This window comes from Peromyscus maniculatus, chromosome 9 (genome assembly GCF_049852395.1).
Source record: "Peromyscus maniculatus bairdii isolate BWxNUB_F1_BW_parent chromosome 9, HU_Pman_BW_mat_3.1, whole genome shotgun sequence".
NCBI lineage: Eukaryota > Metazoa > Chordata > Mammalia > Rodentia > Cricetidae > Peromyscus > Peromyscus maniculatus.
In genome coordinates this window covers 7229557-7255906 of record NC_134860.1, presented here as the reverse complement: position 1 = coordinate 7255906, position 26350 = coordinate 7229557, and the positions used below count along the sequence as shown (strand labels likewise).

Below are 26350 nucleotides of genomic sequence, written 5' to 3'. Positions count from 1 at the left end.
TATATTTAAAATTAATGTTTCATATATAAAGATGTAAACTATTTTATGCATCACTGGTGGCTTCTTAACTTATGGCAAACCATGTATAAACATAATGGCTAAGTGGTTGGATATATTGTCAGAAAATATATTTGGACAAGGTTTTTGCTTGTGTGTGTGTATTTAAGATTTAAAAGGATAATTTGTTGCCATCAGTTCTAAAAAAGAAAGCCCCGTACTTTGGGTTTCTTCAAGAATCCAGTAAGAATTAGCTTTTATATAAAGGCATTTCTGAAAAATATTTTCCTAAAAGATATATGTATACATAATATATGTTATATATAAATATGGCATGTGTACATCTGTAATCCTCATAGTTGGAAATTGGAGGCAAGAGGATTGAAAGTTTGAGATCAGCCTGGACTTCATAGAAAAACTTCGTCTCAAAAAAAATAACAGGAATAAAAAAATATATCCTATATAAATTAGTTTTCTTGATAAAAGGATAAAAACTAAATTCTGAATTAGTAAAAATCAACGTAAATTTTGTATCATTTAATAACTCAGTGTTTTCTTAAAGCACATAGCCCCTTCACTTTGAAGGTTGGCATGCTCTTGCTTTTGATGTCTGTTTTCTGCCACAGGCCTGTGATTGGAACTGAAACAACAGAACTACTGCTTCCACCAGAGGAAAGTAATACAGAATTCATGTTAGGTAGGAAATTCACATTATGTCCTGGTAGTCCTGTGTAGTAATACTGGCAGCTCTTGTAATTGTGGGTTGGGTTTTTGTTTTGTTTTGTTTGTTTGTTTTTCCACTACTTATGCCTCCTTACAACTTAACCTTAACACACATATAACTTATCTTTACATGTAATTACATATAAATTAATAATGTCACTCCCAGTTGGAGGCAGTTCATATATAGTAGTGAGCTCTGTATTGGTGGAGGACTTTAATATGTAGCAACTTAGTGATTCTGATAGATTTTCAGTGGAAAGGGGCCCATACAGATCTTACTTAATGTTCTCTTTATAGCTTGGAGAAGAAAATATTAAATAGCTGAAGATAATGAGCAATGCTGCAGATTGTTTTATTTTGTCCTGTAAAACCAGTAAACATTTGCATTCTGTTGCCCAGCTGTCTGTTACTTCTCTCATTCTCTTAAATATTAAATGTAATACATACTCTAATCATTATCAGCCACAGTAATTAATCATGAGGAGGCTTCAGTTATGTGAATGTCTCCTGTGGCTTTAGTGACAGTAGTTTAAAAACCTCAAACTCCAGAGGAAAAGCGTTTGACTGGAGACACCAGGAAGGCCCTGAGTTTGATGTTTGTGCTGCGGTTTGGTGGGCTTCACGTTCGGGATGGAGACACGTTCAGGACTTTGTAGTCAGTAAGGAAGAAACTGGTGCGGTAGTTGTTGCTGTCTTCTTGTTAGATGTCTTGTGCTCTCAAAACAGTAATGCTGCTTGATGTTAAGTAGAATCAATACAAACTGGCTTCAACACAGAAAAAGACCCTGATTGGAGTTTTATGTAATTTGCCTTTAGTTTTATTTAACTTTTCCCCCTTTTTAAAGAAGAAGGCTGTTAGTTAGAAGTGGAAAGCTACTTAGTGTACCCATCTGTGATAGACAGACTATTTGGTATGTTAAACTGCAGTGAATGTGATCACAGTCACAACTCGTGTTCCCTTTAACAATTCTGACGTATTAGGTACATAACTGTTGGTGAATCTTTACCTGGCCCCCTTTTAAGAAAGTCTAGATTCCATTACAAACGACTACTGTTTTATTTTTTATTTTTTTTGCGGTGTTGATATGCACATACTAGGAAAGTGCTCTCTAAGGGGTCACCCCTCCATTCCCTGTTCTTTTCCTTCATACCCCATTTCTCTCCCCACTTCTTACCACACCTCCTGTAGACAGGGTGTCACTGTGTAGCACTGGCTTGCCTTGAACTCACTGAGAGCTGCCTGCCTCTACTCTGGTCCACACCCAGCTACTCTCTTCTTACTTTTAAAAGTATATTGAATGGCTCATTTATTATTATGTGGGATGGTCGATGATAACTACGTTTTCACTGGAAATTCTGTGCCTCATCTACTTTCTGTTCATAAACCATTTTGTATTACATGGGTCATAAAGGCTTTGGATAAATCATAAAGTATACCCATTCTAGTTCTTTTCTCAACCCAGCATTTGAGAAATGGATGGGCAAAACAGAAAAACAAACAAAAAAGTCCTATGCCAAAGAGAAAGACAAACAAAACAAAAAACATAAGACTTTGTGTGGTAAATGATTTTAATTGGAAAAATTGCAACAAATTGCAGATTACTTACAACACACAACACATATTTTTTCTGTTAGTGTTGGAGACAATTCTGAATTTTCCAATCTGCCTTTGCTGTTTCTTTGTAAAAGTTGTAGTTCTTGTCTTTTGCCACTGGGTGGTGCATTTGCATTAGTACTACAAGCCCTTTCTAAATTTGTATAAGGAAACATTTGTGAAAATCCATAATAAAATTAAAGTGGTGGTATAGTTTGTTGTACAGTTGAACTAGTTTTAAACTAGTTCCAAAAAAATCTTGTGATATCCTGTGCAGTTGGAGAGAGAGAGAGAAAGTGTGTGTGTGTGTGTGTGTGTGTGTGTGAGAGAGAGAGAGAGAGAGAGACAGACAGACAGACAGACAGACAGACAGACACTCATATAATCCCAGCATTTGGGAGGCAGAAGCAAGAGGATTTTTGTGAATTCAAGACCAGCCTGGTTCTCATAGTGAATTCTAGGACTCCATAGAGAAAATCTGTCTCAATAAAACCAAAAAAAGTTAAGAAGTTTTGATAGTGTAGGTGATAGTTTCATCAAACTAGGGATCTTATACATGCTAGGCAAGCTAGCATGACAAGCTAGCTAGACAAGCACACAGATGATATTGTAGTTTAAATGACATCCAAGTTAAAAAAAAAATCACAATTTCTTATAGTGCTTTAAAAACAGGAAGCTCTGGTTTTAAAAGCTGTCCTTAATGATCATTTTGTCTTTTTCTCCTGGCCCATAGCCATTCACACCTTTATGACAAAAACTTTCCTTTTTAAAAAAATAGATACTACCAAATGGCTTATTGACATTTCTTATTTGAATGAGTCAAGATTTTATTTGGGGTTATAACAAGGTTCCAATTCAGAAAAGAAAACAAACATTAAAAATAAGCATCTTAAAATACCCCACCTTGTAGTCTGCTCAGATTATCTGAGTGTGTCTGTTCACATATGAATGCAGGTGCTTTCCAAGGCCAGAGGCATCAGGTCCACTGGAGCTGGAGACAGACAGCTGTAAGCCATCTGGTGTTGGTGCTGGGAACAGAACTTGGGTCTTCTGCAAGAGCAGCTTGCCACTGAGCCAGCTTTCCAGGACTTACTTTGTAGCTTTTGAGGAGTAAATTTAGAGGCTTTTATAACCCAGTGAATTTAGAGCATTGGTTCTCAACCTTCCTAACGCTACGACCCTTTAATTCAGTTCCTCGGGTTGTGGTGACCCCCACCCATAAAATTATTTTCATTGCTACTTCATAACTGTAATTAGCAACTGTTATGAATCATAATGTAAATATCTGATGTGCAGGCTATCTGCTATGAGACCCCAATGAAAGGATTGTTCTACTCCAAAGGGGTAGAACCCATAGCATAGATGAAAGGCTTTGGCTCTGTAGGTTTACGTTTTAGCAGTGATTTTAATATATGCAGTCTTTATGTTTTGGTAATGGGAGCTTTTGTTACTTAACCTTTCTGACCCTGACTTTTCTTAGTTATAGGATAGTGTTTCAGTTTAGAAAAATGAGAGTTATTGCTCTAAGGAGTAATGTTACTCAGAAATAAGTATGCGAACTATGAAGGCTAGAATAAATAACCCATAATCCTACTGTGGTTTAATTGCCTTTTGTTGCTTTTAAAAAAACAATCAAAAGAAGAACAAAACACAAGCAAATGTTTGAGTGTGCGCACATGCACGCACACACATGCATGAAACTCTTCCCTCTTCCTCCCCCTCCCTCCCCTCTCTCCTCTCTTCCCCTCTCCCCCTCCCTTGTCTCCTCTCTACCCTTTTCCCCCCTCCCCCTCTTGTCCCCTCTCCACCCCACCCCCCCTTTCTGGGCTAGGGAATCTAACTCAGTGTTAGAACACTTAACTAACATGCATAAGGCCTGAGTTCAATCCCCAACACTCAAACTTCCTGTCATAATTAAGACTATCTTACACACACACACACACACACACACACACACACACACACACACACACACACTGTTTTATTCCATGTGACATTTATAAGTATTGTTTTGTGTTTTTAGAAGTCCCTTACAGAGAAGCAGGGATGTAACTTGGTTAATGGAGTATTTGATTAGCCTTTGTAAGGCCTGGAGTTCAGTCTCCAGCATTGCAGGGCAAAGGGGATTTTGAATATCAGATACATGTGCATTATATGGCATGTATTATATTTTAAATCATTCTTTTATTCAGCATTAAGGTGGTTTTCATGTTTTAATGATGTTTAATGATTTTACTATGTACACTTTATAAGCTTCATGTTATTCCCTTATGTCAACTTTTTTTTTTTTTTTTGGTTTTTTCGAGACAGGGTTTCTCTGCGTAGCTTTGCGCCTTTCCTGGAGCTCACTTTGTAGCCCAGGGTGGCCTCGAACTCACAGAGATCCGCCTGGCTCTGCCTCCCGAGTGCTGGGATTAAAGGCATGCGCCACCACCGCCGGCTTGTGTCAACATTTTTTATATAAGTCAAAAGATAGCCAAAAAGTTTGAAAGGCTTATTGAAGTTATTGATAGCTGTTGGCAGATTTTTTTCCCCTCTAGTTCACTGTGGTCTCCGGCATTGAATTTTGCAGTAGCTTACTAGTGATTATTTCTGCTATAGTAGCAGTTCATTTTTAGGCTACCTTTTATGTCTACAATGAGTTATTTTAATGTATAAACGATTTTCACTTTTCAACTTGGTTTTAAAGGTATATTCCATCATGTGCAGATTTAAAATGTATTGGCTATAATATAGCACTCATGACTCTTCATGTCTTATCTGCTCTCTAATTTTCTACCTTATTTTATACAGCCCTACCATATATTCTATGGGTAAAGAAGTGGCTGGGGAGCATTCTAGGCAGAGGGAACAGCATTATACAAAGGCAGAACTGTATGGAATGCCATGGCATATTTTAATTGCAACAAGTTGGCATATATGAAACTTTGGTTAGTAGTAGAAATCATTTAGATTGTGTGTGTGTTACATCTCATAGAGGTCAAAAAACAACTTGTGGGCATTGATTCTCTCCTACCACGTGGGTTTTGGGAATCAAGCTTAGGTTGTCAGGCTTGGCATCAAGTGTCCTCATCCACTGAGCTGTCTGACTGGCCCTGAGACAAATATCCAGATGAACTGGGTAGTGATATTTGACAGGTATAAACAACAAGAAGTAGAAAGTTCACCTAATGAGATGGCGCCTGCCTGAAAAGGAGCAATGCTTATATAGGCAAGTATATTAATAACATTTGCAGACTAAAACATGCTATCTTTCCCCGTCTTTCCTCTCAACACACGCACGCACGCACGCACGCACGCACTGCGTGTATGTGAACAAAGCAGTAGCCAACAGTAGAGAAGACCTCTAGAACAGCATGGACTTAGGAAAAGAGAAGGTAAAATGACCTCTTTAGAGTAGATAGATTCAAGAATTATGCTTAAGTTATGATTTTATTCAGAATTTAAGTGAACACAATGAAAATTCTGCCTTTATTTCCTTTCAAAAGACTATAAACAAAAAATTTTAATAGACTAAACAGCAAGTTAGGTTTTTTAGAATATACCTAACATGTCAAAAGTAAAGAAGGTAAAAGGGAAAACTGTTGTAATAATAATTATGAACTACTATTGTATTTTTGAAAGTAAATTTATTTTTTCATATCTCAAGAAGTAGGTTGAAAGTGAGCAAAGCTGAGTTGAAAGCCAATATGAATTTGAGGGTCTTTTTTCTCTTTAATGTTTTGTTACTCTCAAATCTCCCATTTGATCTGTCTAGTATTACTAGTTTTTTTGTTTAGTTTTGGTTGTGGTTTTGTTGTTGTTGTTTTGACTGTCTTGCTGTGGAGCCCAGTCTGGCCTTGAGTTCATAGACATGTACCACCATACCCAGATGAATGTGAATTATTCTAAACAGGCTAAATTTTGCCCTTTAAAAAACACTGAAGAGATGGCTTGTTGGTTAAGAGACTTGGTGCTCTTGTAGAGGATCTGGATTAAGTTCTATCACCCACATGGCAGCTCACAACTGCATGTAACTCCATGTCTAGGGGATCTCATATCCTTTTTCTGGCTTTCATGGGTACCACACACTCACAGGGCACACACACATACATGCAGGACTCGTACATACACATAAATTAAGTTCTTAAGAAAAATTATTTACACTTCATGTTGGTTTCTGTAATTTGAAAACACCTGCATAAATGTAGTATTGCGTTACTGTACTTTAAAAGTTAAAGAGAGCAAGTTTCTATGGTTACCTTATGTTGATTTACTTTTTTAGGCAATAATTACATGAGGCAGCCAAAAATTTCCACTAGTACCAAAAGATTAGTAGCTTATGTGTACGTTGGTTATTCCATACACAAATTAAAACTGTATATATCACTTCCGTTCTAAAGTAACTATCATTTGGAAAATACTAAAGAAAATGACTCATGTCTTTTTTAACTGTAACAGGGTGGAGACACACTGAACATACTATTTTAAAATTCAAGTAATGACTCAGATAGTTTAGAACATTTTTCTTTAGTTCCGTGTATCAAAGAATGCTGAATTTTTTGGAGTGTAGTGGTGAGTGCCTTTAATCCCAGCACTTGAGAGGCAGAGGTAGGCAGATCTCTGTGAGTTCGAGGCCAGACTGGTCTACAAGTTCCAGGACAGCCAAGGCTACACAGAGAAACTCTTGTCTTGAAAAAACAAAAAACAAACAGACAACGAAAAATGCTATGTTTGTGCATAGCAATTTTTATGATTAAAAGAAGGAAAGTATTTTTCTAATGTGTTTATGGTATGGAATTTCTTTTCTAAATAATTTTTATGACTTTAATAAGCTTATAAAATGCCATGCTTATAACTGTTAAGCAATGTTAATTCCATTAGTTGTAGCTGGTACTAAACTTCTTAAAAACAAAGGAGATATCTTATTAGAATCTATGACTAGTCCATTCTTAGCTAATTTAGTTGTTAAACTTGCCAACAATCATGCTGTAATTTTTCATATTCATCATATACAGCATCACAGATATTCTTAAAAACTTTTGAACCAATATAAGGTTAATCATATTTTAATGAGTCTTTTATTTGTAATAGAATATTGTTTGTTTTTTAATATTAGGGCTATTTTAAGCTGAAAATACTTTATATTTAAAATAACTGGATTAAATAGGAAAGGGTCTTATAGCAGGAGGAATTGAAATACTGTGCTTTAGGTTGAATGGTTTGGTTACTCAATGTGGTGACCATAGGAGGTTGATCACTTTTTCTTTTCAGTTTTTCCCTCTTTCAGACTTAGCATGGACGCTAGGATAACTCCATTCGGTCACAAGATACCCAGCATACTTCATGGCGTTACTATCAAACATATTGTTGTCCAGTAGGAGGGCCGTTTCCTTCTTTCTCTCCCCTTTTAGATACAAAAATAAAGACTTTCCTAGAAGCACTACAGCTGACTTTTCTTGGCATGTGACAGAGCAAGCTAGCTCAGATTGCATGTTAATTACCAAATGAGTCACTTAGTAGGTAGAATAGAATTACCATGATCACCTTACTCTATGCAGGATTTTTCCAAGTCATGTGGGATATAGAAGTGGACTTTCAAACAAACTGAAGGTAGGCTGTAAGAAGGGAGGGGTTAATGGTGGTTAAATTAAAGTTGAATTAATGTAGCAACCAGAGGCAAGCTACATATTACATAGAAAGGTTAAACATTGTCATTTTCTTCCAGAGTTAATTTTCCCACCAGTATAAGTTATTCACAACACACTAATAATGGAAAATACTGTGAGAGTTCTAGAGTTTTTTGTTTTTAAAGAGGGGGCCACTCTTAGACTGAAGGAAACCCCTGTATAAATGACATAAAAAGAAAATGTCAAATTTAAGAAAATATATTTGAGAATAGGAAATAGGAAAAATTAGTGCTTAATTTTGATCAAATACAATGAAAGTTTTATCTTCAAATGTTTTTCTATTAATCTTCCCTGTGAAAACCATCCTCCTTTCTGCATCCTTGTGATCATAACTCAGGAGTTAATCCTCTTCTAACTGTTGATTGGGGCGCCCGGGCTTATTCTGTAGCTTGGCTATTGTTAGTGCTGTGATAATGATGGATATACAGAGTCTCTGTTACATACTATCTTTGACTTCTTTGGGCATGTACTGCAGAGTGTTATAGATGGGTCATATGGTAGTTGTATTTTTAATTTTTCAAGGACCGTCCATGTTGATTTCCATAGTGGCTGGACTAATTTACATTACCATCAGCAGTATGTAAGAGTGATCATATTGGAGTTGGACTTGGCAACCCAAGAGGAGGAAGAGTTTTCACAGTCAGGAGTACCATAAAAAAATAAGCTAATAGCTATAATATATACTATTATATATAATATATATAAAGAGATCCTGGTGTAGACCCATATAGGCACCCATGCTTGCTGCTTCAGCCTCTGTGAGCTCATGTGTGCCTTGCTTAGTTGATTCAGGGGGCCTTGTTCTCGTCCTCCATCATCTCCTCTGGCTCTGCCAGTCATTTCCCCTCTTCTACAGGATTTTCTGAGATCTGAGGGGAGGGATTTGATGGAGACCTCCCATTTAGACTGTCTCTCTCTCTCTCTCTCTCTCTCTCTCTCTCTCTCCCTCCCTCCCTCCCTCCCTCCCTCTCTCTGTCTCTTCCTCCCCTCCCCTCCCCTCCCCTCCCTCCCTCCCTCCCTCCCTCCACATAATGCTGTGGGTCTCAGCATCTTATTTTGGACATGTTAAAAAAATGAATTTTAGCAGTTTTTGCTGACCCTTTTTAAATGTGATAACTATATAGGAGTATTTAAATTACTCATGTGGGTATTTTCATATCTATTAGATCATACTGGTCTAAGATTTGAGTAGTTTATTCATGCAGTACAAATGGTGTTTTTAAAATTTAGAGCCTTTCCCCTCAAATGGAAGAATGAGTTCTGATCCTAAATGCTCCAGCCAGTTGGTATTGGTTTCTTTGAGAGGAAGAAAAATCAAAGTTAAAACAAGAAAACATAACAGTGAGGTTTGTGGATAGCTTTATAAAAGCATCCATTAGTGTCCCAACCCCCCCTTTTTTTTAAGAGGCTGGACAATTGGAAGTTATCTTACATGCTAGTTACAGTTAATGAATTTGTATGCTGTTCACTTTTTCATGAATGTATGATCTGTGTTTCTTATGTAAGCCTCTGGTCTATGTTGGTGTTCAGTATTTTGTGTTCTTGTACTACTTATTTTTCTTATTTATAATATAGCACCCTGTTTATATTGTATAAGGTACATACAATATTTTCTGGTTATTTGATGTGCTGTGCATAGAAGAAATAATATTGTTCAATTAATGCTGTGTATTTTGGTAAATGTCTTTAAAATAAATATGCTTGTTCAAGGTGATTTTTGTGTGCCTTTAGATTATTACAGTATATTACATTTTGAGTAGAGTTGGCCAGGTCTTGCCATCCTTTATGACTTTTTCTAAATTCATTAAATTTGTGTAGTACTGATGTGTTAACACTTCATTTTCCAATCATGGTGTAGATGCCGACATAGGGGCTTTAAATTAAATTTTAAATTTTTGTAGGACAGATTTTATGTAAAGAATGATTGGGAAGCTGGGCAGTGGTTGTGCACACCTTTAATCCCAGCACTTTGGAAGCAGAGGCGGCCAACCTGGTTTACAAAACAAGGACAGCCAGAGCTACACAATGAAATCCTGTCTCAAAATCCCTCACCTCCCCCCACCCCCCCACCCCCAACACACACACACACACACACACACACACACACACACACACACACACACACACACACACACAAAATGGTTGGGAAAACCTTCAGGGAAAAGTTGGGCTCAAACAAGAAATAGGATGCAACTTCTTCAGTCAAAAGTAGGTGAACTTACACACTAGATACTTTGGAACAAGTTAAAATTATTTGTATGAAAAAAGGTTCTTTTTTGGAGAAGAACCCTGAAAATGGGCAATAAGATGTTACTATAATTTCATTTTTATATGTATCAAGTATTAGAATGATATATTTGATTCAACTATATGGAGGTGGATAACATTTATGTATGTTACAATAGTTGCATATTTGTCTTTAAAAACATTTTATATATTTTAAGGTAACTAATAGAAGCAGACATGGTGACATGTACCTAGAATCTGTTCAGTGCAGTAGTTCTAGGCCAGCCTGAGTAATATAGCAAGAGCCCATCCACCCTCCCCACAGAAGATAACTGTTGAACCCATGTGAATGTTGGTTCTTCTGTAGATGGATATTTACAATTTTCATTTAAAATTTCTGACGTTCTTACCTATATTAAGTCTCCCCCCCCCATGATTTAATAAGTAAATTGGCTTAAACAAAGAGTATCATTGAAACGCTCATTCAAAAATAACTTATTCACAAATAAATAATGTCTTTTGTTACCTAAACTTTCAACAGTATTTATAGGTTTTCTTTAATGATCATTTCTACCACATAGAATTAAAATTTTAAAAGAATTTTATTGGTAGTAGAAATATATATTTTTGGCATCAAGCATTTTAGTCATTGGATGACTGAGCAAAATAATTTCTGAGTTCTTTTTTCCTGTATAAAATGGGAATATAGGAGATTATTATATTAAGGAAGGATATATAGCACCAAGCATAAAATGCTCAAAAATAACATGAGTTTGCTTATGAGAATACGGGATGATAAAAGGGGAAAACACAGACCAAGGTGGGGCATAGTCTTTCTTTGTAATCAATTGGGAAATACTCTCAGTCTGAGGCCAAGTGAGAAAGGTAGTGAAGGCCAGCTACAAAGGGGTTGGGGTGGTGTGTTTGCAGTGTTTAGGGTGAAACCCGTGACCTGGGGCATGCTAGACTAGTGCTGCAACCCCAGCCCCGAAACTGTTGGTTTTCACACTTCATTGTAGCTTTGGGGAAATTATTTTTATCGGGAAGGAGGGGTTGGTTGGTTGTTATCTTTGTAAGATTCTGTGCTCTTTTGACATGTGAGTAATTTGGGACAAGAACTTTAAACAATTATTTTATTCAGCTGCTTAATGGGTTTTTAAGACTTTAGAATGTGTTCAAATATGAAGTTATTATTTAATTTTTTTCAGTGAAAATTCAAATGATTCATAAAATTTTAACATTAGGATTTCCACCTTTATGAAATTTTCAATTTTTTCTTTAAAAAAATGTATGAGTCAATAAATGATTGACTCATTAACCTAGAAGTCATAGCAAGCCTTAACATTTGTTTTCTTTAAACCTCTTTTCATTCTAGAAAATAACTTACATCCGAGGGGGGGAGAGGAAGGAAAGGAGAGGAGGGGGAGGAGGAGGAGGAGGAAGAAAAAGGTCTTGGCAGAAATAAGAGTAATGCACCTTAACTCAGCTTCATGGTTTTTAGTCTGATGGAATATTTCTCTTTCTTTTTGAGATCTCTCTTGGGAATTCACTACAGACATTCTTACTGCAGCTGTTAACATGGAGTTAAACATTTGCTGTACTGTGGCATGCGAAAGCAGTTAAGCTGTTTGGGATTGTTTACTTGCTAAAGCCAGTGTTAGTCAGCAGAGGCAGTACACCAGATTTCCTTGTGGCTTTTAGTGGAAAATGTTAAAAGCGCACTTATTTTTCAGTTATAGAATTTTCAGTTTGATCTGGATTAGTCACAGAACTGGCATGAACCTTCTAATTGTGAAGGCTGTCCAAATGCACTATTTTTTTTCCTGCTAGAGGAAGTTACATCCTGAGCAGTCGCTCAGCTCTCTGGTAAGTGTAACATGTGAGCATTACTAGGCATTTCATCCTGCGGGTTGCAGTCTGTGCTCTTCAGACTGTTGCTGGGTTGAAATGCTTCTGCAGGACCGATTCTGAGGTTGTGTAGATATTTCTCAAGGGCCTACTCATTTGAGGATATCAGCGACATTTTGCAAGATCATCTGAGGAACAGGAAAGCATCTGAAATCAACTGAAAAGGATAACTGTAGCGGTTTTTTACCGGGGAAGGAAACTGTCTTGGCACAGAGGCAGATGATTGAATAAAGTAGTTGGCTCAGAGAAGATGCACAGTCTGCTGTTTTTCCTCTGAATGAAGACCGTTTAATGGAAGCTGTATTCGTGTAGAGATGAAAGGAAATACTAGCGTGATAAACTACTTTCTTCCCTTCGTTTTTTAAAATGAAAGAAAACTCAGAAGCAGTAATTGGAGCTCAAAGGTCTTCTGATTCTTTTCCTGTCTGCTTGTTGTGTTAGGATTCTCCATTGACACCATTTCTGCCTGGTGCCTGGTTCTTTTTGCTGGGCAGCCAGAAACAACTGCCTGATGGAGAAAGAATGAAAGCTTTGCCGTGCCTATGTTCCTGATGGGAAAAAGCTATCTGTGTTTCGGCTGTTATATGCGAAGTCTGGATTAATCAGTTTGTGTTCTCGTACCAGTAGTCCTGTTGCCTCCTGTGATCTGACTCATCACGTGTAAATGTGCTGCAGCTTTGCTGTTAATGCAGAGTGGTGGCTGTTTGCTTTTTCTTTCTTTCCTGAACACAGGAAGAATTGTCAACCCTTCAATTTTTAGGATTTATGCTAAATTCTATATCTTTTTGTTTGTTTCCTGGATAATATCTGTATTAAGTCAGTGAAACTGAAAAAAATGAAGACAAAGTAGAAGTGGGAACAGAACAGTGAGATTTTGTTTTTTTATTTTCAGCTACAAGCCGCCCAGCCTACTGGTAACTATATGACCTTGTAGACAAGAGTGGGATATCCGTGGCCACCCTCTCTCATAGCAGTTGTTTCTAATTGCATTTTTTATGCTCTGGTGGCGTGTCACCCAAAACAGTGATTGTTTTGTACAAGTAAATTTCAGAGCTCAATGTAACTACTTTGGTGGAAGAAAAATATTTTTAAAAGAATTAGTCCTTGACGGAGTTTTAATTATTGACACATTGATGTGAAACTTTTTATAGATTGCAATAACCTGGCAGAAAGAAATAGGTTTTTCTTTTAGGAAGTTATGTATCTTAATTTTAAACGTGAGTTTCTCTAATATTATCAACTATAAAACCAGCTGCACTGTTCAGAGAATGTTCATAAGTGGTGTACAGAAGAGGAGGAAAAACTGCTTGTGCTCGTCCCACTGTGACTTCTATCACGTAGCGTGGAGTTGAATGTTTTAAAAGAGCGAATGAGTCGAGTGTGTATTGTTGTTTTGGAGGAGGTAGAAGATGATTCTCCTGTATTCATTTCTAAATTGCCCCAGGAAAGTAAATCTCTACATTCTCCATCCTCTGGAAATGTATTGGTAAGCTATGAAAGTTTCTGTTGATTATATTTTTTAGAGCTAGTTATGTAAATTTAATTTTTTAAGAATACACTGAGTTAGATTTTCTAGTTTCATTAGAAGCTCCAGGCAGTGTGTGGGTCTGTATGATGCAGTATTATTTGTATGTAAAAGGAGCACATTACTGAGTTTTTCTTTTTCAAATGCTTAGGTTCCACTTTAGACTGTATCTGTTCATCTCCTTATGAGGACTTGAAAATAAGCTAAGAAGTAGTTATGAAAACATGCTCTTGTTTTCTTTTGGTTTTAGATCTGATCTGACAAGAATCAGGAACTCTGCTTATTTTTGAAAAGGTTGACTACTACCAGCAACGTCAAGGCATAGCCTTTTCTATAAAGAATTTTACCTATTTGCATGCAAGACTTTATATTAAAAAGAATCAGGGTACATCCTTAACCTTGTTTTGAACACTGTTGTCAACTAACTCCTTATTTGACTAGTATAGTATGATGCCTTGGAGAGGCTATGTTTTTAGGAAATTATATTTAGACATGCATATGTTTATCTTTTCATATTATTCAGATGTATATTATTTCCTGGTTTTGAATTTTTTTTATCAGTTGCTAAATTTCCTTTCTAGGATTTCTATCATATACATATAGTAGGAACCCCATGTATGTTATTCAAAATCTCCTTCTTTCATAGCCCTCAGTGGGATTAAGAATTGCATATTTGACTGGTTCTATTCCAAAAATAGATTTGAATTATCAGACTTATATTTGTGTGTGTGTGTGTATCTTTGTTTTCATCATATATAAGCAGAGAGCTTTCACATAAGAAATAAAATGAGTGTCTATTGCATTATTTTGATCTAATTGCTTTTGAATAGATTTATTAATTAAGCTTCTTTGTTATACATGCTCCTCACAGGATGAATCCCATACTTTGATATGATCAGGCTGCATAAAATGTCTGATTTATGTTCCTTACCATCTCAAAAAAGATTATGGCCGTGAGGGAGAAAAAAACATTAGATTTAGAAACCATGCAGAAATATCTTTAAAATTATACATATGATATGATTAATGTTTTGTTACTTTTTTTTTTTAGCCATCACTGGTGCAAGCTATATTTAACGGTGATCCAGATGAAGTTCGAGCACTAATATTTAAGAAAGAAGATGTTAACTTTCAGGTAAAGCAGTTCACTTACACCAACCTTTTTAACCTACTTTAAAAATACCTCTTTCCTAGTATTGTAATTTTGTTTGCATGTTTTTGTTTAAAAGCATAATTCTGCAACTGTTGTTTTAAGTGAAGGCAGGAGAGTCTTGCTTGGGATCCAGAGGGGGTACACTGGACATATGTAATGCACTATATGAAAACCCACAGCTCCTCGAAGCCAATTAAAATGTTTTTGTCCTCTGACCTTTTTACTTTAAAATTTTCAAATACAGGAGTGTTGAAAAAATAGTCTCAAGACCCTTCCTTTGGTTCAACATTGATAACATTTTACTATTTACTCTCATTCACAAAGATAGATCATGTGTGCATGTGTGTATGTGTATGTGTGTGTAGATACACATGTTCTTCTTTTGTTGAACCATGTTTTGAAAGTAAATTGCAAATATGATAATTCGTAATAATGTTTTTTTAGATATAAGGGTTCTTTTAAAAACTTGACTGAAAAGATTTCTATAAAGTTAAAATGTATCTACTTTGATTATGAAATCAGATGTGATTTCTGTAAATGTGGTGAGAGTTTAATGAAGACTTTTTATTAGTGTATATTTGCTAGACAAAATGGTGGGCTTCATTAATGACATTTTATGTTTAAGTAAATCATGTACTTTTATCTTATTTACTCTCCATTACCCTTTCCTATCCTCCCCATCCCTTCCTCTTTTCAAATAGTCTTTCCATTTTCGTGGGTCATTTTTGTTTGATTCTATGTAGACAGACAGACAGACAGACAGACAGATAGATACACACAGAGAGACACATACATATACAAAGGCTCTTGATTTCTAATTAGACTCAATTATGAGGGACTAATTGTTTGAAAACTTTTTGAACTTAAGAACATAGTAGATGTAATATTCTCTGGAAACAAATGTTCCTCAGAGCTAAGGATGACATGAAAAGTCCCATGACTCCTAAAGCTGCTGTAACACCACCAAAAGAGATGTTCTAGAATTTTTTGTAATTATAAAAAAGCACATACTACAAACACATCTTGAACTCTCTGATCTTTCTCTTTAATTTTATAGAGTACACTGACTATTTAATGTTGGTAAATATTTAAAGTTTATCTTTTTTTTTTGAGTTCTGATTATCTGAGTAGATTTGCATTATTGTCTCAAATGGTTGATTTCTAAGAACATGGAGTGTTGACCTAGAGACTACTATCATAACTCCCCCCCCCCAACCTTTTTTAAATAAATGGCTTCTTGGATTATATTTAGTTGGAGAAACATGCACCTAATTCAGGATTTACTTATTTTAAATGGAGTACATGGTTCACTTTACCTAATTAGGCTGTCTTAGCAAGTCTACTTTGCCTAGCACAGAAAATAGTTGTTAGGGGTATAGATGTATGAGCAGAAGGGAAATAGACATACACTATTTCGTTTGGTTTTTGATTTTTAACTTTAATAATCATTACAAAACTTGTAGGTGCCATTGCTTCTCTTATTTTATTAGGTCAAAATACCTTAAACGGAAAAAATAATTGAGCCTTGTTTTTGAACATCATTAGCACTTTAAGAAATATTAGTGGCCCTTCTTTGAGGGAGAATGTAGTAGGTTCCTGGTCATAACAAAGGTTAAGTGTTGAAGAATTATACTCCTTAACTCAGATTTCATGTTTTTAAAGGTTATTTTATGCAAATGTGTATATGGTATATGTGTGTGTGCCTATGTATCTCTGCATGTGGAGGCCAGATGTTGACATTGGATGTCTCCTCAAGTTGCTCTTTACCTTATATTTTGAGGCAGGGTCTTTCACTTAATCTAGAGATTTGCCTGTCAGTAACCACCCAGCACTGACTGGGGTTACAGATGCTTGCTTCCACCCCTAGCTTTTTCATAGCTCCTGGGGATCTGAACTCAAATAAGGCAATTTACTGGCTAAGTAAATGGAAGCTTATTGCATGTGTAATTTGTTGATGGAAGTTATTTGTTGTAGGTTGGTGATCAAATTCAAGGCCTTACGCATGCTTGTTGAATAATTTACTCCAGAGCAAGATGATTATCAGTTAGTTGTCCTTATGACAATGAAGAGTTTAGGACGTGAGTCTTGTCCTGACAGCATGGGATGAGTAACAACTGCACATATTCAAAAGAGACAAAGCAGAAAGAATTTTTTATTCTGTAGATTTACTTTCAAATCAGGAGAAAACATCTTTTCTAGAATACTGATGAAACAGCCCTGCAGTCTTGGTGGTTACAGGCCTGCTCTATCAGCAGGCAAAATAGAAAATGATTATTTATCTATTTATTTAATTAATTAATTTGCTTGTATCAGTTGTGATTTGTTGCCTGCTTCATTTCCTGGGGAAAGAATAGGAACTTGTTTTCATTGCTATGTCTGGAGTGGATCAGCTAGGTTATTTTCAGTTTTTGTGTGCTAGGAACAATGAAGCTTATTTTAAACATGTCTCTGGTATACATGGTATACATAAGCTTGTGTTTCTATAGGGTATACATATGGCCTATAGACTGTGTGTGTACATAGCACTTTATAATGTATATTGTTAATTCGTATTCTCATAAGTGCTGTGTCAGAATTGTTGGTGTATATCTTTGGACCACATTCTTGGTTTTTTAGTAGAATCTGATATTATAAAGTGTTTGACTTCCTTCCCATTTATTGGCACATAGCACTTAAAACCCTTAAACTTCTAAGTGTGATAATGTCTTTTGTATGTTAGTCAGATGACTAAGTCTAGGAGCCCCCAAGTAGCTTCAGGATGGGATTCAATCACCCGAAAGACCAAGGCATTATTAACGGTCTTTCATATCCACCTTCTCCCTTCTGGAGAAGAAAGACTAAAGATTGGTGTGATTACCAGTGATCACACACAGGAGTTCCTGAAGGAATGGCATATACACAGGAAGACAGGAGGTCATGAGAACTCTTAATTTATAGTCAGAAGCACAGAAAAGACAACATGGAACTTGTGACTAGTGTACTGTGTCATTTAATACTATCTCCCAAGTAGGGAGTGTTAGGCCTAAATTTGAATTAAAGGTCATCCAAACAAGTCCACAGCAGGACTGATTGCTTGTTTCCTGATGGTAATAGGGAACCTAAATATGTGACACATTGGTCACAGACATAGGACAGACTATGTTTGTTTGTTCCTATATCCTTAATAAAAAGACAAGTAGCCCAATTGAAAAATCAGGCAAAGGTTGAATAGACCTTCAAAGAAAGTGCATAATGGTTGATAAGCACATGAAGACATGTGGAACATGATTAGCCATCAGGGAAATATTAATAAGAGCCACTCAGTACACACTGGGATGAAGTTGTGTTTTTTTTTTGGTTTGGTTTGGGTTTTTTTGCTTTTGTTTGTTGTTTGTTAAGTCAGAGTTTCACTGTGTTACCCTAGCTGGCCTGGAACTCACTATGGTAGACTAGGAACATCTTGAACTCAGAGAGATCTGTTTCCTGAGTGTTGTGATTAAAGGCATGTGCCACAGTGCCTGGTTTGATGGAGATAATTAAAAAGACAGATAGTAACAAATGACTTCAAGAATTTCCAGATTGTAGAGCCCTTGTTCACTCTGCTAATAGAAGACAGAATAGTAGTTCAACTCTAAATATGAGTTGCCATATTACCCAATTGTTTCATTCCTAAGGCTATACCTCCCAAAAATAAAAAACAAGTCCACATGAAGATTCTCGTTCTCTCTCTCTCTCTCCCTCCCTCCCTCCCTCCCTCCCTCCCTCCCTCCCTCCCTCCCTCCCTCTCTCTCTCTCTCTCTCTCTCTCTCTCTCTCTCTCTCTCTCTCTCTCTTTGTTGTTGTTGTTTTGTTTTGTTTTTCAAGACAGTGTTTCTCCGTATATCCTTGGCTGTCCTGGAACCAGCTCTGTAGATCAGGCTGGCCTCAAACTCACAGAGATCCTCCTGCCTCTGACTCTCGAGTGCTGGGATTAAAGGCATGTGCCATCACCACTTGGCAAGATTTTTCTATGTAGAAATAAATGTTCATGGCAGTATATTATTATATATACCAGTAATATATATATTACTGGTAATAGACAAAAAAAATGTAAGCAGTTCAAATTTCCATCAACTGAGTGAATAAAAAATGTGATATATCCCTACAGTGGAATGTTATTCATCAATAAAATGGAATACTAATAATTCTATGGTATAAACAAGCCATGAAGATATGTAAGCAAAGCAGGCAAACCCATAGAGATGCAGTATTTATTTATTTTGGTAGGACTAGGGAGAATGGAAATAAGGAGGATAGTTTAAGTCTGTAGTTCTCAACCTTCCTAATGATGTGACCATGTAATGCAGTTCCTTGTGTTGTGGTGACCCCAACCATAACATTATTTCATTGCTACTTCACAACTAGTTTTGCTACTGTTAATGAATCATAATGTAAATATCTGATATATAGGATATTAGATATGGGACCCTTGTGAGGATTGTGACCCACAGGTTGAGAACTGCTGGTTTAAGAGAAAGAAATCTCTGGCATGATGGGATGTCCCAAGGTTGATTGTGAATATATATATATATATATATATATATATATATATATATATATATATATATATAATTGAGAGTACCACACAGCACTGGATTGTGTATTCAGTATGTTTGCAAATAGCATTTCAATAAAGCTGTTTTAAAAAGAAAATTGATCAAACTTTTTAATCCACAAATTAATGCAAAAGACAAGGCTGCCTCTACAAACTAATGTATACTTCCTATTACAGTATTTATTTCTTTTTTAAAAAATGAATGTATTCATGCATTTGTGGAGGACAAAGAGCAACTTTGTAAACCATCCTTAGGAATATCATCCTCCTTTGAGACAGCTTCCTTCATTAACCAGGGGACCACTAATTAGGCTAGACTGACTGGCCAAGAAGCTTCAGGGTTCCTTTCTCCACTTCCCCAATACTGGGATTACTCACACACATACCACCATGAGATCAGACTTACTCATGCTTATAAAGTAAGCACTTTACCAACTAACTGAGACAAGTTCCTGGCCCTTTTTGTGATCTGTCCCTGGTCCTGTTTGTATCTTTTGGGGCATTCACTTTTAGATCCAGGAAATAAAAGGTAGTACTCAACTATAATAGCTCTTATTGCAAGACTTCTGTAACAAATATTTCTTTATGATCCCAAACCCTGGAGTATAGAAAAGATGGACATTTGCTAGGCATGGTGGCACGTGCCTGTAATTCTAGCACTTGGGAATTAGAGGCAGGATAATTGTGAGTTCAAAACCATGCTGGATATCAGAAGTTCCATGTCAGGCTAGGTTACAGACCAAGATTTTGTCTTAGAAACAGAAAGGAAACCTTTACATTTATGACGAATATAGATGAGTGAATCCCTATTGATTTATAGATTAAAACATTGAGCTTAAGTCCAGTGTCATGGCTTTTGCCTGTAACTAACAGTACTTGAGAGTAGGGCCAGGAGGATTGTACACAAACTTGAGAACAGCCTGGACTACAGAGTGAGACCCTGTCTCAAAACCAAAATTTACAGGAAAAAATGGCCTTTCATTGACTGCTGGGTTATACACTGAAGAGTCCTGCTAACATTTTTTAAATTAATATTACATAATAAAGTTGAATGAATCACTTAATTATACAGACATGTCTCATTTTATTGAACTTTGCAAATTTGGTGCATTAAAGTAATTTGGCAACTCTAAATTGGGCAAGTTAATCAGTAATGTTTTTAGTAGATCCAGTGATCATTGGCATCCTTAAGTATTTTTAATAATAAATAATAAAGTATTTTTAATTAAGTATTTTTAATAAAGTATTTTTAATTTATTAAAATTTTTAATTTTTAATTAAGGTTATATCTTTTAAGAAATGAAGCTTCTGTACACTTAATAGGCTACAGTAAAGTGTTAAAATGCTATTGCTGCTGCTTTTGTTGTTGTTTTATTTTTTGAGACTGGGTCCCTCTGTGTAGCCCTGGATGTCCTGGAACTCACTATGTAGATCAGGCTGACTTTTAGTGAGTTTGTTTGGCATGTACACACACAGCAAGCCTCTTAAGTCTTTTGCCCATTTTTCTTTTGAGTTTTCTCTTGGATTTGCAGCAGCTTTTCATATTCTGAATGAGCCCCCTTTGAACTGTAGGTGTTATAAATTCTATTCTTGTATTTCAAGTTGCCTTAATTCTTTGTGGTATCATTGAACATGAGGTATTAATTTTAACTTAGTTCGGGTTTTCATTTGTCTTGTTAAAGAAGTCATTCCATCCCCCATGTGTATTGCACCACAGAAACCATTTACTTGTTTGAAATAGGATTTCATTGTTCTAGAGCTCACCAATTAGGCTAGTGTGGCTGGCTAGTAAGTCCCAGTTATCTTCTGCCTTTGCTTCCCAGATGCTGAGATTGCAAGAACTTGCCACTGTGCCTCTATCTTTTAGAAATCTGTATATGTTGAGAGAGGAGCAGTATACACATGGAAATTGCTTGCTTGGCACATGGAAATCAGGGGACAACCTTGAGTGTGAGCCTTTGAGAGCTTTGCACCTTTTCGTTGAGACAGGATCTATCATTGACAGGCTAAGCAATTCCCCAGGAACCTTCTTATCTGCATTCCTCAACACTCAGATTACAAGCACATGTTTGTGTGTGGATGGGGGTGTACATTAGTGCAGGTACTTACCTGGGAGGCTGTCAGTCCTTGGGATTTCAATCTTTTGTTTGAGATAAGGTCTCTGATTGGCCTAAATCTTGCAGATGCTTACCTGCACATGGGAGGCTGTCAGTCCTCAGGGGCTTTCCACCTTTTGTTTGAGATAGTCTCTGATTGGCCTGAATCTTGTCATGTAGGCCAGACTACCTAGTCCAAGAACCAGGAATCTGCCTGTCTCTGCCTCCTATCTCACCATCACTGGAATTTTAATTACAGGCATAGTCTACTGTACTTTTTATGTGTGTTCATAAATTGATTGGGGATTGAACTCAGATCTTCATGCATAGTAAGCACTTTGCCAAATGAACAGGCTCCCTAACCCATAAAATTTTTAATAACTTGAGTCAAAGATAATATTCCACATTTATGAGAGCTTTAAAATTTTTGCTCTTTTCATTTAAAAGCTCTGCAATATATTCAGATTAAATTTTGCATATAATGCAGAGTAACTGGGAGGATTGTCTTTGAGAGGGTTGATATGTGTAAGTGTATATGTGTATGCTCACATTGATATCATTTGAAATGGGGTATCATTTCTGTCTCAAATTTTTTGCTTTAATACGAAGGTTTTAGCTCTTTCATTAAACGTATTTTCTGTCTTTCCTTCTATATTTTGTTTTGGGTTGTTTGTTTGAGACAGAGTTGTCATGTAGTAAGGATGGTTTTTCCTGATCTTCCTGCCTCTCTGTATCCTTCAAGTGCTAGTACTATAGGCGTGTACCAACAACTCAGCTTCTTTTCCTTCTTGAACTCCCATAATGCAATGTTTATTCTCCTGTGACCTATAGCACCCCCATCTACCTATCTCTCCCTCTCAATTTAAATTCATCTACCTATCTCTCCCTCTCAATTTAAATTCATCTACCTATCTCTCCCTCTCAATTTAAATTGTAAGCACAGTATTTGATTGTGTAGATGTCCAACTCATTATCTTATTTTCTGATATGTTAAAAGTATGATAATTGCTAAGCATTTCAATGTAACAGTATATTCACCAGGATTTTTTTTTTAATTAAGCTGAAGGTTTTTCATTAATAATGTATGGCTCAGCAATAGGAATATTTTTCTTGGACTATACTCACAGTGCATTACCTGTACCTTCCATTTTGAGTTTCTTTAAGTGGTATGAGAAATTAAGCCCTTAACTGAACATCTTAAGCCAAGCCTGGTGGCACATGCCTATAATCTTGTCACCATGGCAGCAGAGGCAGGATGATCTTGAGTTTGAGCCTCCATGGATTACATGAAAGTTGTAGGCCAGACTGTGGTACTAGGGTAAAGGTAGTCTTGGAGTAAACTCCTGTGGTTTTTACTTTCACTCTTTACCAAGGCACAGAGCCTAGCGCTTTAGTTGTCTGATCCTCTTCAGTTCTCTAGCACTTTTTAAATGTTTTTACAACTGTCCTTTATTAAATTTTAAAAATAATATTTGGCCTGTTGATCATAGAAATATTTAGTTCTTCATTCCTGATTTGTCAGTTTAAATGCTGTTTAAATAAACCACATATACATAAATTACAAACACATTTTACCCTTGGTAAACACAGACGCCATTGTATGATCAAAGAGTGTATGGATTTGTTAGTGGAAGACTGTATGAGTCAGAGTACCTCATGTGCAAAAAATAATTATTCATTTTATCCAGGAAACCGAGAATATTGGTTAATCATGTGAGTTAGATAAATAAAGGTTGATGAAGAGCTTCTTGTGTCTCATTATTTAAGTAACCATTTAGGGGACATCCAGTTTGTTTTCAGCATTTTGTTTCCCACAGTGATTCAGTAAACTGTCATTTATTCTAAAGACAGATTGGAATTTTTTCATTTTAAAAAAGAAGTAATTTTAAAAGCTATACTTTGCTAAAGGGAATTTTAGCTATTTATTGCCTAATTTTCAGTGTTTAACTGAAGTAAAATAAAATAAGATCTGTATTTTTTCTTTTGTTATTAATTCCCTGCTATTATTTTGATTTACATAGAGGGATATTATGTTCATATGAGTCATTAATAGCTTCATAGTATTCCAAGCACTGAGTCATAGAATTCAGGCATCTCGTAGACACAGATGGTTCCTTTTCTGTGTCATTGTGCTTTCTGTCCTCTTTATTCATTGCAATAGAGATGTTTTTCTGTTTGACTAGGTCTATCACATCTTTATATTAGCAGAGTTTGTTTGGTTAATGAGCAGCACCAGAATGTCTAAATTAGTATTCAACTTTCAGTAAATCTTTCTTTTTCAATGTTTGCTAGATATTCTGTGTTAGCTTTTTAACAATTGTTTTGTGCGTGATTTCTCTCAATCTATTCTGTTTCCTGGGATGAAAATTGAAATAAAAAACCTGATGCAGTAGATTCTAACTCTGGTCATGGATCTAAGGACTCTTAGCTTACTCATTCATTTATCATTTATAACACTAAATTAATTTCCCATGTAGTATTTTATATGGTATTGCTTAAGCGCCCCCCCCCCCATTCTTAGCTGTTCTTTAAGAAAGTAATTTAGAGATTCTCAAACCAGAAAATTATTACAAAGTCTATTAAATTTGTTATCTTTTAAAATGTTGAAGCTGAGAAGATAGCTCAGTGGGTAGACTAGACAGGTGTGTGGACCAGAGTTCAAACACTCACATAAAAGCTGGATGTGGTGATCCCTGCTTGTAATACCAGCACCAGGAAGGCATAGATTCCTGGAAATCACTGGCCAACCAGACTAGCCTAATCATCATCAAGTCCCATGTCCCAGTAGTTAATCCTGTCTGAACAAAGTGGACAGCTCTTGAGAAATGACTCCTGAGGTTGACATCATCTGGCCTCTACATGCACACATACATACCCATGTATCCACACATACAACCCCCTCCCCCAGTAAAAAAGCTGTGAAGACTGGGGATTATTCTACTTTATACAAGCTTATTTTTCCAAGTAGTCTAGAGTTCAGTGTTCCAAGATGGTGACTCAGTTCTTATGAAATCATCACAATCTTGTTTGACAGTCTGCTGTGATACTGGCCTTACATCTACATGTTCAAAGCTGGCTTGGTTTCACACCTGCCTTTTAGCCTGTGGGAAGTGGGAAAACGCTCTAGCTGTAAGCTAGTTTTTTGTTTTGTTTTTATTTGTTTTGTCTTTTTAGACAAGCTCTTGCTATATAGCTTAACTTGATCTGGAACTCCACAATGTAGCCCAGGGTAGAGTTGAACTATGATATTTCTCCCTCAGCCTCCCAAATGCTGCTATTAGGCATGCTTAGTCACCCAGCTTGACAGTTACCTTTTAAAATGAAGGTGATCTGAAAGTTCTGTGAGTTGATTTCATTCCCCTATTGTTGGTCCACACTAATTATAAGTAACAAAGCTAGGTAATCTAGGGATATAACCTCTCATACAGTAAATGACAAGCTACAGCTTGCTGCTTCTTTTTTTTTTTTTTTCTGCCCCCAAGACAGGGCGTTTTGTTATTAGTTATGAAGAGACACCATGAACATGGCAACTCTTGTAAAGGAAAACATTTAATTGGGTGGCTTAGGTTTAGTCCATTATCATTATGGTGGAACATGGCAGCATGCAGGCAGACATGGTGCTGGAGAAGATCTACATCTTGATTCAAAGGCAACAGGAAGTGAACTGCAACTCTGGGTGTGGCTTGAGCATATACGAGACCTCAAACCCCAATCCCACAGTGACATACTTCCTCCAGCAAGGCCATACCTATTGCAACAAAGCCACACCTCCTCCTAATGGTGCCATACCCTATGAGCTTACAGGGGCCAATTACATTCAAACTATCCACACAGTTCTTCTGTGTAGCCCTGGCTGTCCTAGAACTCACTCTGTAGACCAGGCTGGCCTCAAACTCACAGAGATCTGCCTGCCTCTGCCTCCTGAGTGCTGGGATTAAAGGTGTACATACCACCATAGCCTGGCACAACTTGCTTTGTATAGACAGCAAGGAGAACATGGTGGAAAAGAACTTAATCTATTACAAAAACCCTCATTAACAATACTAAATGTAAATCTCAAAATAATTATCTCTAAATAATGATTTCTATAATATAGCCATGTCAGTGATAGTCCAATGTAATTTTGTATGTGCTTTAATTAAAAGTCTCTTATTGTGACATTATGTTGTACCTTGCTTCATCAATTGGAGTACACTTCTTTTGGAGGAAGAGAATTTTAAAGCTCTACATTAAATGTAGCTTCCCTTTCTGGAGGAAGATTTTGGGGAAAAAGATGTGCTTTTTATATTAAAACAAACATGTATGTATTTTGAGTGTGAAAGTAAAAACCAATAGAAACATTAAGACTAACCTTAGTATTGTGTTAAAGGATAATTCTAAATTCACAAAGACATTTTTTTTTCCTGTGCCCCTATGAGTACTCCTGTGGAAACATTTGATAAGTAAATTATCTGATATTTTTAAGTTTGTATTTAATGTGTTAAGCTATCAATTCTAAACTGTTTTAAAATTGTGGAACTGTATTGGCAAAAGGAAAGTATTGCTCAAGCCAGGCATAATGGTGCACTCCTTTAATCCCAGCACTTGGGAAACAGAGGCAGGCAGATACCTGTGAGTTTGAGGCCAGCCTAGTCTACATAGTGAGACCTTGTCTTGAAAAAAACATATATACACACACACACACACACACACACACACACACACACACACACACACATACTGTTTCCTCGTCTCTATTTTAATTTTTATTTATTCTTTGATGGATTTTATACAGATTGAATATCCTTTTTCTAAAATTATTGGGACTAGAGTATGTGAGATTTCAGATTTTTAAAAATATTTGGGGAATATATATGGGGTGGTTGTTTTGAGGATGAGATTCAAGTT

General features: G+C 36.3%; 1 protein-coding gene across 7 annotated transcripts in view; it reads left to right on the top strand.

Moving 5' to 3' along the window:
• Ankrd28 (ankyrin repeat domain 28) overlaps positions 1-26350 on the top strand; it is a 140601-nt gene that overhangs the window by 40561 nt on the left and 73690 nt on the right. For 3 of the 7 annotated variants that reach the window (XM_076544287.1, XM_076544288.1, XM_076544290.1), the window contains exon 2: positions 14694-14777. In XM_076544287.1, the coding sequence (XP_076400402.1) occupies positions 14694-14777 (84 nt within the window). The other 4 variants (XM_076544291.1, XM_076544286.1, XM_076544289.1 and 1 more) reach the window with 4 other exon arrangements.